The sequence below is a fragment of the Myzus persicae genome, unplaced genomic scaffold, assembly GCF_001856785.1.
Source record: "Myzus persicae strain clone G006 unplaced genomic scaffold, MPER_G0061.0, whole genome shotgun sequence".
Taxonomy (NCBI): Eukaryota; Metazoa; Arthropoda; class Insecta; order Hemiptera; family Aphididae; genus Myzus; species Myzus persicae.
In genome coordinates, this window is record NW_019100605.1 from 1 (window position 1) to 13,902 (window position 13,902).

Consider the following 13,902-nt stretch of genomic DNA (forward strand, 5'->3'; position numbering starts at 1 on the left):
AATGGATTGTATGGAACAATAAATCTGTTATCAATTTCTACTAAGGTCGAATTTCGTAATACAGTTGATTTAAATCCACCACTTCCAAAAGCCCTTCGTCTGTATAAAGGATATCCATCATCTTCAGTAATAGTACTGTTAGTAAATGCTTTCGGATACCTAATAGAACAAATTAATTTTTTTTTATTAAATATGCATTCCTTTGCATATGTATACAATAAAAATGCTAAATAATGTTAATCTTAAACTAATTACGATTTGTTATGTAAAACCACCTTAAGTAGGTAACTGCATGGCACTTGAATATATCTATTATATAACTTGAAAATTAAGTTTTTACTCATAACTTACAAAGAAAATCCTATCAATAGAATTTAACTTCATAATATATATGAGGAACTTTATAAAGTTTAAACTGCATTATTGCTAAAATAGTTTAATAAATACATACGTATGCGCTTTTGCACTAAAAAATAACTAAATACCTACACTTAAACAAATAAAAAATATAAGTACAAATCATGAAATTTTATAAATATACTTAATTTAAAAAAATATAAATTATAATTCATAACATTTATATAAATGTATAATAGTTATTAATATGAAATAGATTTAAATATGTATACTGAATATTAAAATGTATTATTACCTTTTTGAACATTTTTGGTTTTCTCCCATACATGGAGAATTTGGATTCATATAGCCACATGGGCCATGCACCATGTGTTTTTTAACTATTTCAAATAGTTCAGGATCAATATCGGGATTTGGTAACTCAGCACTTATTATACTATCGACATCATTTGGTCTAATTTTATCAACTAACCAAACCAATAAATGAACATGAGGAAGACCTTAAATAATGAATAATTATACGAAGAAAAATAAATAAATAAATAATACCATTCGTGTATTACCACGTTTTTGCCACTCAACAGTATACATATAACACTGCGTTTCACCAAATATACGATGTTTCACAATTAAGTTCATTAGAACTTTAAGTTTTTGATGAAAAACTCTAGCGATAATATCGTGTCTGTCTTGTGGGGTTTGACCATGTTTGAGTTCTCTTTTTATTTCCGTCCAATTTGGATTACATGTAAATGTAATGAACAAATTTGGAGTTCCAAAATTACGAACGTAAGTCATGGCATCCATAGTTTTTTCGTGCATGTATCTAAAAATTAATAGTATGTACAATTTTAGATTTTTAAAATTAATATTACAGTACATTTTTCGTAGCAATTTTAAGTTATAAGATACACAATATTTTACTACCTTGGACCTCCTGTAAATGAAGAAGGTAAAATAAAAAGTTGTCCAATGTCATTCACATGACCATCATTTTCTATAGCATCACGTAAATGAATGTAATCTTCCGCTCTTAATTTTGACTGATTATTTCGTATAAATAAAAGCCGTTCTGATTCTATTTTGGCATACATATCAACCTTTAGAAAAAATTAAAATTAAAAATTACATTATTTTTGTATTATTAAAATATTTATACATGTTTTTGATTAAATTGAAAAAATATTGTTTACTTACCCAATATTTATTAATAAGTTTTCTATAATTATGTAAATGATTGTAGATATGATGCCTCACCATCATTCTATAAGCATAATACTGTTTTGAAGAAACAGTTTTATGACTATTGTATTCATTTAAATTAACATTAAATGACAAAATATCAATAGCATAACCATCTTCACCGTATAGAAATATCAGTGGATATTCTAGAGAATCATAAGACCTTAAAAACACATAAATAAAAATTAAGAAAAAATGTACAGTGAATACACTTTAAAATGAATTTACCTATGAGTTTCACTTATTCGTTGTAACTTTTCATCTTTTCTAGATAAAATTAAATCGCGATTTCCATATTCTTCTCCAATCATTATTACAGCCATTTCTACTTGAGATGGTGCATTAAATCTACCTCTATGTTGACCTCGAGGAACCATATTTGCATTTATGACTATTCGGTATTGATCAGTGGGCATATGATCCAATGCAGTTTTGAACTTCGTAATTAAAGGATTGACATTATGTAACAATAATTGCAAATCTCTTATAATATCTAAATGTATAAATATATAAATTAAAACGTTTTAAACAACAAATATATTATACAATACAATTACCTTTATTCAATCCACTGCAAACACCCATTCGCGCATCTATTTGTTCCTCTTCGTCATCCATAAAATAAACTTGTAAATATTTATGATTTGTATTTGGTAAAGGCATCAGCGATCCGGCTAAATGATACACTTGACCTCTTATTTTAAATGTAGGCATATAATTTTCGACAATAGTTTCTGCCGCTCCAAATGAGGTCATATGAAATGCATTATTATATTTATTAATATTTTCTAAAAAGTGTTTTGAAATATTTGTTGAATTTTCCAAAAGAGTTTTCATTGGTTCTGGTGGTTCATTGATATTCGGAATACGAACAGTTCCATTTGAACAACACATAACAGCAGATTCTCCTTTAATTAAGAAAATAATATAAAACGTTTTCAAAATTCTAAAAATGTATACACTAATAAGGTACCTTTAAATTTCATTGCATTGCAATATTGACAAATGACATCCATTACACCGATACAGACATCATTGTCGTCATAATATGGATGCTTAGGTTGGTATAAATAGGCAGACCGGAATTTTACCCACTTGAACGGTATATCACCTAAAGTATATGCATTTATAATAATAAATGGTAGTGAAACATAGGCGAAGTATAATAAACAGATATGTCCAAGTTGCCGAGGGTTATCTTTCTTTAATAAAAAAATAAATAAATAAACAGATATATTATTTAATAATGTATATATACCACATACCAAATAATGTGGGTTCAGCATTTGGTCTTAACCTCTTACGCTGTGTAGTAAAAAACATATTGGTTTCAAAGTGACAATTGCACACTCTTAAGTTTTTATTATTCGTACGAAAATTGGTTTCGCATTCCAACAAATCGGTCCTGTTGCAACTATTAAGCCATTGTATTAACCTATAAATATTTAAATCATTAGGTGGGCACACTTTATAAAATTATTAATTACAATTATTAAGTATTAAGTGTTATTAAATACCTCTCTTCTCCATTTGGAATTGCATACGATGAAATTGCCTGATTGCAATTTGAACGATTTTCACAATGTAAAACGATGCACCTCTTATTACTCATAATAATAATAATTATTATTGAAATAATTATATATTTAAATAACACTTGACAAAAAAAATAATGTATAGTTAGTATAATGCTATACGACAAACTACTGAACGATTGGAGTTGGAGCTGTCGATCTCATCGATCGAATAAATAAGGGAACGCGCATGCGTATTTTTTGTACATTATTATTGGTCAATGATTATAAAATAAATAAACAAAAAAAAAAAAGAAACAATAGACATCGTTATTCGTGAATATATGAAAATAATTGCTAATCAGTTAATTATTATTATTATTATTATAATGAGGGTTCAAAACCGGTTTCCTTCGTCTCCAAAATCAAGTTAGATTCTTATTATATAGATTAGGAAAGACTAGGAAGCCCACATGTTTAATTTAGAAAACTCATGAAAATATTTAAGAAAATAAATATGAAAACATACTGTTATTCACATGTAATCATTTATTTTAAACAATAATGTATGTAACAAGGTTACTGCAAGATTTAAGAACTTAAATAATATTTCAAAACTTTTTTTAATTACCTCCTGTCGGCTAGATAGCATCATGATATTATGTTAAGAGACATCAAGGTTGTGTCAAAATGCAATGTATAAAATTGTTAATAAACTAACAGTTAATGGGCAAAAATAGTTTAAGAGTAGCTAATTTACCACTAAAGAATGAATTAAATTATGTACAAATAATTATACTAACAGTTTAATACAATTGTTTGATTAAATCTTACTAGGACTTATGAAACCAAAATTTTGTTTAGTAATCAAAGGTGAGATATTTATCAATAGAGTAATATTGAAAACTCGTTGGACAGTGATGTGATACGATATTTTAATCTTTTAGTCCTGTTGCGGGCCTTGGCATCTCCGCATATATAATATAATATTATAACAATGCAATATAGAATATATTAACCTTTCATAATGTTATTACGGCGTTAAACTCCGTATATATAATTGACATACATATTATAACAATGTAGTATAGAATATATACTATCTGCCCCTATCTGTGTAATAAATCACTGGACAGGTGCACGATTAGAAATCATGGACACAAGTCGCTATTCTAAGAATCGGCAACAACAACCGAAAACACACACACACACACACAAGCTGCACGCGCCGCTACAATCAAAGGAACCGCCACCACTTATAAGGGAGTCCGTGGGACAGCCTGGGCAGATGTATCATAGCCACGTAGACCTGAGCAACTTCTCGTCACACGCGCACACGCTATTGTACTATTACTATATTTTCTGCTGAATAAACATAATTCTATAGTTCAATTTGGTACTTGTTGATTTGTCTCTAAAGCTTACGGCTTTTGGAGCCTTTGAGATTACGCACACAACAGTCCAGTAAATATTTAAACATAAACACAATCAGCCAAGGACATTTTATTTTTTTTTAAATTATTTTAGCATAGGTATTCAAAATATAAATTCATTTTTAAAATTACATTTTAACCAATTATTATTATTTTTTTTATTGTTTCTATTAATAAGACAAATTTCAATTCCCTAAAGTAGAGCTCAACTATACTAAAAATATTAACTTCAAAAATACAAAATTTGTTTGTTTGTTTTTTTCAAATATTTTATTAATTGTTATTTACTTTTATAAAATTGTAAGTATTTGTATCAAGTGTCAAAGTAGAAGAAGTGAATTGTTGTGAACAAGACTAAATCTATCTAAATAATTGTAGATGAATATTTCCAAAAAAAAAAAAAGATTGTACAGGTGAGTACTTGGTTTATTAAAATGTAATAAATCCATAACTTTGTTGGTACCATATATCTTACCAAAAAAGGTTATTAACTTTTATGAGAATGTATGTAAATAAATATGAGTGTAGTTAATTATAATCCTAATAATTATTATTACTTTTTAAAAAAAAAAATTTAAAAATGATGTATACATTTTTATTATATGTGTGATTGTCTGGTGGTTGAGGGTTAAAAAATGTTAAATGGCTAAGGACACTGATGAACTATACTGACTAGCTACAGTCTACCAGTTTGAGGTACCATACTCTATTGATCCGATTATACGCTATGAACATAACCACCATGTGGAACCATTTTTTTCAGAAGAAGTTGTTCCAAACAGATCAATCTCTTAAATGGCTTGGCCGCTTGTACATGCATACATTAGTTACTGTATCTTGCTGACTAAAACTGAAAAAAAAACAATAATGTTAATTAAATAATTATGAAAATTGTATTAATTTAATGACTCGCGCAATATCATATTAAAAATTGATGCAATAAAATAGTAACCAATCAACATTATTCATTTTCTCAACACGTAGTTTTTCCAATATAATATCGCAAACATCCTTGTGTTATAATTGCGAACTGATAGCATATACTTATTTATTATTACCTATGCCTTAAGTAGAAAAATAAAAAATAACAATAAACACATGGAACTTTTAATATTATGAATAATTAGTAACTCTATCACCACACTCTATCATTTACCAGGACTATAAAATTTATTAAAATGTAACAGTAAACAATTACACAGGTGTTCAATCCACACCTGACTGCAACTTTGTAAGATAAATAATTGTCGTTGTAATGTATTTGTTAAGTTATTTCAGATACATCATAACCAATAAGTACCTAATACATTCAGTGGAAGGGTAAACTGTTTTTCCTGTGAAGCAACTGCCTTAAATATGTACCCACACCACACACTAATTTTATTCTTATTTTAGACTTATTTTTTCACAGACTTTAAACACGGGCCCTAAGAGATCATGAGAGTATAAATTATAACTAGTCTAGCCAGTTAGGTGTTTGAGACTGGAGTCATTTGGGTACCCACCTTCACTTTGGCACGCATCCACTAAATACATTACAGGGATTTTAACACTTTACACTACTTACATGATTTGATTTATGATGGTTTGAATGTAATTGTTGTAGCTTGTAGATACCATAAGTTTAACTTGGTTTTTGCAATGGTTTTAATTCTTTATCGATACATTTTACCTAAAAATAATTACTCTGTAGCTTAAAACAAAATACACAAGCAGGTTTGTAGTCCAAAAACTATGTACGACTTACGAAAACCACATCAGAGGGTAAACTGTTTAGATTTGTGACTTGTATATTGCACAACTGCACAAGGTAGTGAACGTATTAATTAACATTATAAAACATACTTAAAGAGTAAAGAGTAAAACAAGATAAAATATTTAATAAATTCGACAAAAAACTTCAAATCATCAAAAATAATTCAAAATATTAACGTATTATATTATTTTTTACATAATAATCGAACATATTGTTTGCATTTGAAGTGATAACCATCTGAAACATGAACCATGGTTACAGTGATTAATGATTTGTTATCATAATTTTAGTCTTTGATTATTGATAAAGCGATTTTTGTATGGTTTTTTTGATTTTTTATGGTTTTTCGAAGCTATCGATTTAACTAAAAAAAATGTCGGTACACTGATCATTTAAATGGAATCTCCATAAAATTCTCTATCAATTAACTTCAGATTTCACCATTTATCGTTCTCCTATGAGGGATTAATCTCATCCACAAACAGACGACCCCAATGGTTCTGAAAAGGGTATTAGTATATTATACTACTATACTAATACTAAAGTACAATACTACTATTTTATAGAATAAACATAATCTATAATTTACTAATTTACTATACCTGTTGTCCTATTAGTAGATGTTGAGACGTGTCATATTATAGCATTATACATGCGCAACAAATTGTATTTATATAATAATCATTTTCGAGATGTTCATGATTGAAATTCGTAGTTCAGCTATTAATAATTATAAGTATAAACAATTATTGTTCATATTCAAACCTCTAAATAGATTTATTATGGATGTGAATATGTGATTATATTAATAGGTAACTACTTAAACAAGTTTCTAAGTAAACTACTGGCATAGAATGTTCTATGGTATGTAAATATTATGTACCTATAATTGTTTTTAAAGTTCAACAAATCATTACTTGTAGATCAGATTCAAATAAGATAATGTTATACTTTTAAGTTCCCAAACGTTTCGGTGTAAACCCTTCTAAAACTTACTCCTGGAATCGGTGGTCCTAGAACACCCCCCTAGGTGTATTTTGGAAAAGGTTTAGTTTTTGTACGACGTTTGTGAAACTCGAGATTTGTCTATTTTGGAGGTCGCTGATCAAATTCAGTGTTTTGTGTCGAGTCCATAGGTGCCGTTTTTCTCTGTCTTTTGGGGCTTCGAAAGTTTAAAATTTGCGTTTTTCGGGGTTTTCGGTACGGTCACTTAGATTTTGGGCGCGGCGAGCCGTGTTTGTAGTCGAACGTAATAAAATACTTTCCACCGTATCGATGGGTACCGAGATCGAGGTTGTCCTACTTATGGTTCGAGAATTATGATTTTTGTGTGTTTTCTGTACTTAGTATACTTTGTATTTTGGATTTTGGGATTTCGTTTGATCATTACTAAACTCAAGATTCTAGTTTTTTGGCGTACGAGAATTCAAAAAGGGTCTTGGGTCGAAGTACGTACGACCATTATTTCACCCGTAATCGGAGTAGCAAAAAGTTGAAAAACGGATTATGTGATTTTTCGTAAAACGAGACGTTTTCTTATGGTACCTACCTCATACATCTGTCTAACTTTTTGAATAATAATTATTTTGACCTTTTTTTTCGCATTAAGTAGGCGTGTAGCTCATTATTTATTCACGTAAATCGAAAGATATATAACAATAAAATATTAAAACCTATATAATAATAGGTCAATTCAAGGTTTCAAAAAGATAGTACCTTTATTGAATGATTTAGTTTTTCAAAATCGTAATATATCCGGAAAACTTAAAAACTTCAATTTTAGTCATATCGTCTTGAAACCTTCGAGGATCGAAGCAGTATCGTCCCTAGTTCAGTTCCTAGTTTTTAAAAGTTTTTTAACTCAAATATTAAGGGGGTAAATGTTGAGTTCAAAATTTGATTTTTTCAAAAATTAAATTGGCGGGCTATTTTGTTTTGCAGATTTATGGTACTTAACATAGAGACGCGACTTTTTCGAAAACATAAATTTGATCTATAGGTTTCACTGCTTCGATCCTCGTAGGTTTCAAGACGATACGACCAAAATTGAATTTTTTAAGTAATTAGGTAACGTGTGAAAGAGTTTTTTCTAAACTTAAGTTAGTTAAATCAAAATTAAGATCTACTATAAGTCAAGAACATCTAACTCCATTAATGCTAATGAATGTCGAGATATAGATATTGATAAAGAACATATTATTAATTGCATTGCTGGTTCATCTGATGCATCAAAAAGATTACTTACGATATGAATAAAAAAAAATCATACAATTAGAATAATAATATAACGTGTTAAATCATTTATTTGTTGTTGTTTTAAAATTAACCAAGTCTGTTAATTAGTAGAATATAATTATTTAAATAGTGTATCAGTGAATTTAAGGTAATTTTATTAAAAAAGAATAAGTCAATTTTAATACCTAATAAAGAGTATGTAATTCACACTTGTATAAAATTCATCTATTTTTTAGTTAAAAGAAATATTATGTACACATTTGTTATAATAATAAAATAATAGTTTAATTTTAAATATATATTTACTATAATATGTTGTGTATGTATGAAGTCAAATTATAGTTTGTATTTAACAATAATACATTAATTAATATGCTACAAAAATATTCATGTAGAATGTATATATTTTATATGAATGTAAGATATCACAAAACATGACTTTCACAATTTCAACCCAATCTTAGATAAATTTTCATAAAAAAATTGAGGCCCTAAAAAAATCCCTGTATAGGTCTTTCATAGCCCAGGCCGACACTGTTCCCCTCCTACTAACAACCTACAAATAAACAAAAAAACCAACAGCTAATGGTCTAAGTTGCCATTGAAAAAATAAATGTTGTTACTTTGCAGTGTATAATTACCTTAAAAGGATGATACCAATATGAAATATCAACATTATATTTTGACATTACCTGTGCTTAAGCGTTGGCTTTTATTTGATATTTTATTTTTCATGCGAGTTAAGAGCATGTTTAATTGATATTTCACATACCCATATCTTGCTTGACAATTAAAATTTTGAAAAATCGGCAACCCTTAAGCACAGATTATGTTATAAATTTATTACCTAAAAGTTTTATAATAGGTCAATTCACTCTAGTATCAAATTTAAAATACAGCATGTCCCATAAATGGAAGATATATCGAAGAGACAAAATAAAGTTATTGAATGCTAAAAAAAAAATGTTTTAATTTTTAGAAAATGTATTTCGTCAAATTGTATTCTTTTAAATATTAATTCGTATTAAAAGATTGAATAGGTACAATCATTACATTTATTTAACATTTAATCGGTGAATAAAGATAAGTTAAATATTAAATATACAACATTATACTAGAGGTAGTCAACAATATTGTACTTACGATTTGTGAAGACAACCGTTCGGTGAGAGACCAAAAATCAAAATGCAGATTGAATTGTCCCCGCCAAGAGTGGCAAGGAGCGATCTCAACGGCCACGTGGTGGCGGCATAATATAATGTTTATAAATACCGCCTTGCCGCAGTCGATTCTCCCCAGCAGCCAACTATCGCACTTCATTTTCTCAAATTCCCCATACGCATTGACTATTTTGTGGCTTATCTAGCTATTTTTTAATTATTTCCCCCGATTTCTGGCCGTTATTCATTGCTTATTGTATATTATAATATCATATATATATTATTAATTATATTTTTAAATTAAATTATTCTTTCTAGCAAGGCATGGTCCCGAGTCCCGACGATCTATTACTATTATTGTTATTATTAGTCAAATAGAATCCGTTCTAAATAAATAAATTATGTTACCAATACAATAATAAATGTATTACTAATTGTTATACTGTTATAGTTATTAAAATTAATAGGTACCTGCTTGCAGTCTGCAGTATTAATTTGATTTCTAAAAAGGTAATTACAGAGGATGACACTATTAAATTTTAATAGCTTACTATATATATTATAATTTTTTTAAATATAAGTGGATATTTATTATTTAATCAATGACTCCACAATAGTGTTAGTAGGAGAATTAGAACTTCTTGTTTTCCTTATTTCCACTGACTTCGACTATACGCACTTGACAGTATTTAAGAGTTTACTAATTTAGACATCAAAAATCAAAATACAACCGATTTCAATACAAATATAATACCTATAATAACTTTTTAGTACCGTCGTCCATCTTTATGCTATCGCTAATCGCTATCTCAAGCACATATCTGTGGTCTGTGGGTGGTAGGCCTATATTGATTTAATAATAATACACATTTTAAATTGTCTTAATATTTCAGGGGGGCTACGCCTACGCCACTGCACTGATTAACACCGAACACGACTTAATTTTTTAGAGCTTGACAATCCTGTACCCGTACGGCTAGAGGGCTGCATGATATACAAGTAACAAATATTATAACAGACTTTGTGCATAGACTGTTCGAAATGTTTTAGTTCAATTTTTTTAAATTTTTTTTATAATGTTTTTTAATATAATATATTTATCAAATTTTAATTATTAAGATAAATTATACAGATATATTAAAACATATTATACAAAAAAAACCAGGAATTTTTATAGGTACTTCACATGGTTTTCTATATGATTTTAATTTATAGTTAAATTTTATATTTTTTCATATCATTGAGAATAAGAGTTATAATCACGGCAATACAATAAAATAATGACTAATTATACTACATTTAATGTGTTAAAGAAATAAAAAAATATATTGAAATAAATTAAGAATTTTAAACTAAAATAATCATAACTACACGTCCATCCTATGTAAAAATTGAATTATTGCCCTTCGATGGTGAGGAAGTGGAATTAGGACGGCTTGTTTTTAATAATATTGGGAGAACGGCGAGTCGCGAGTCCAAGCTCCAGTATGTATATATTATCTATCTTGATGCCTAAAATTCAGTAAATAGATATAATGCATTTAATATGATATTAGGATATAACTACCAACAATACTGGAGAAGAAAACAGTGCAGTTGTAGCAAAATCAGATTGTACTAATGTCAAAGAAAAAGTTGAAAATTGTATTCGAGTTTAGGCCACAAATTATAATGTATCTCGAAATTGTGCTAATGATTTCTTAGGTATGTTTAGAAATATAGGTGTTAATGTATCAAAAGATATTAGGATAATTCTCCACACACCTACTTTGCATCCCATTATAGATATTTTAAAATGGACTAGGACTTTAAATGATTTGGAATATTGGAAAGCTACAGAATACGGAGCATTTTTGCTTTATACTGGTATTATTGTGCCATAAGAAAGGATTTTTATAATAATTTTTTGTTACTGTTTATTTCTATCCGTATCCTTTCTTCAGAAATCTGCTTTTCACATAACATTATTGCCAATGAACTGATTTTAAAATTTGTTGATAAATTTGCATTATTATATGGTCGTGAATATGTTAATTATAATGTGCATAGCTTAATACATTTGCCTTTTTATGTAAGATCTTAAAATCTTCCACTACATCTATTTAGTGCCTTTAAATACGAGAATTACCTTCAACAAATCAAAAAGTGTATTAAATGTGGTAGATATCCATAACAGTGTGTATATATACATAATGGATTAGTGCTCTTTAAATGATACTGTAAACTAGCGTTGCCAACCGTCCCGTATACAGGGCTCAAATATTGCGTCCCGCGATGCGTGTTCGCGGGACGCTAATTGTCCTGCTTCTAGGTAAACCTGTCAAAGTCCTATTAAATATAAATATTACGTTCGTAATGTTCGTATTTTGCGCATTTGAAATTATTTTCCATCGGTTATTCCATCTAAATTATTATTGTTATCATAAGCGTTTAGTGTAATATTATTTAGAATGGGTAGTTATTTTTAGAACTTTTGCTTATTAAATGATAATAATATGTTAATTATATCAAATGATATGTAATTAAAAAATAATTTTGTGCCGAATCACAAGACAAGTACTCTTTCAAAAAGAAAAACTAATTGTCTTGTGATAAGGTAGGTACTCTTAACTGAGCAAAGTGTTTTATTTAATGATTAATATTGTGTTAAGAAACTTAAGACGATTATTCTGTTTATTTTATTTCAAATTTTGAATAAAACTGATAAAAATGATTAAAATTGTTTTTCTTTCGATTTTGTAAATTTGTAGTATTGTCCCGTTTTTTTTTGTCGAGTCCCGCTTGTAAATATCTGGTTTCCCGCTTATCCGTAAATAAGAGTTGGCAACCCTACTGTAAACCGTTATAGGCACCTTTCATATTAGCAGCGCCATCAAAAGAGCAACAAACAATTTTTGACATATCAATATTTAGTTAAAAAAATTCATTTGAAATTAAATTAAATAAGCCAATACCGGTGGAATCATGAGCAATAGTTAGTTGCAATCGACATAAAATAAATAACAATTTATTAAAATAGAATGTAGACACTGGCTTCAATTTTTATAAATTATTATGATACGCATCTAATAACTTTCGTATTATATTACATATAATGTAACACAACATAAACATATTATGTTGACGCAACGATTTTGCTAATTTTATCATTAACCACCCAAATATACCGTACACAAGCAATACGTTCATTTCGTTATCTGTAGGGCTAGGAAAATGAAGCACTAAAAACCTACAATAAAGGAATTAAAAAATTGCCAATAATGCTACAAAAAAAAGCATTTAACCAGGAAAATGCAACTAAAAAAGATTTAAAAATTAATTTTGAAGTTTAGCTGAAAAATATTTTTAATATCAAAAAATAATTAATTAAACACATTTTTATATGTCCACACCAATTAATTCTTAGAACAGCCAAGTACAATTTATAAATATTGAAAAAAATAAATTAAAAACGGTTTTATTATATTTTAGGTACCTGTTTATTATATAAATATTAAAAAAGACTATAAAATATTTTAAATTTCTTTGATACTAGGTAGGTATAACACTTTAACAGCACACGCGAATACGTAATTACAGGAAAAAACGATTAACGCCTTGTCGGCATAACGTATTGTCGATTACTGATATCGTGGTTCCGCGAGTCGCGACAATACTCCGTACGCTAGCACTCGAATATAAATAGAAATTCCTATAATTAGGAAATGCTAAATAATATTATTGTAAATTTAGACATAGTAAACAAGTCAATAAATATCGTTCTCATTGCGTCTGAAGTCCAGACATAATATTACGACGATATTACAGACGTCGTATTACGTGACCACTACTCCCCACTCGGTAAACAGTAATCACAAAATCTAAGAATCTACTTTCAGAAATATTTTCCGATAAGGCGATAATATTTCACTACGAATTCACAAAATATATATAATTAAAATAAATGAAAAAATAATAATTTAGATAAATATGTACGTAAATGTTAAATATGCGTATAATTAACAAAAACCAATTAAAAAGCTAATAAACTGACAAAAAAGTACCAATAAAGCATTTATTTACGAATATCACAAGAAAAAGCAAAAAAAGCAAAAACAAAATTGCATATTTGAACTCTGTGATGAATGAATCGAATTTTATTTTTGATTAGCTATGTCCTGGAGTACTATGAAAGAAAATGCAAATGCTACAAAATCCTAGCCCTA

General features: G+C 28.2%; 1 protein-coding gene across 1 annotated transcript; it reads right to left on the reverse strand.

Moving 5' to 3' along the window:
* Window positions 1-62: 62 nt before the first annotated feature.
* Window positions 63-2,355, reverse strand: LOC111036468 (the record flags this gene model as incomplete). The annotated part of the gene is made up of 7 exons (XM_022318498.1): window positions 2,157-2,355; window positions 1,828-2,092; window positions 1,615-1,762; window positions 1,285-1,457; window positions 921-1,183; window positions 653-857; window positions 63-159 (listed from the first exon to the last, which is right to left on the reverse strand). Coding segments are annotated over exons 1-7 (1,350 nt in total), but the record flags the coding sequence as incomplete, so codon positions are not given.
* Window positions 2,356-13,902: the final 11,547 nt, after the last annotated feature.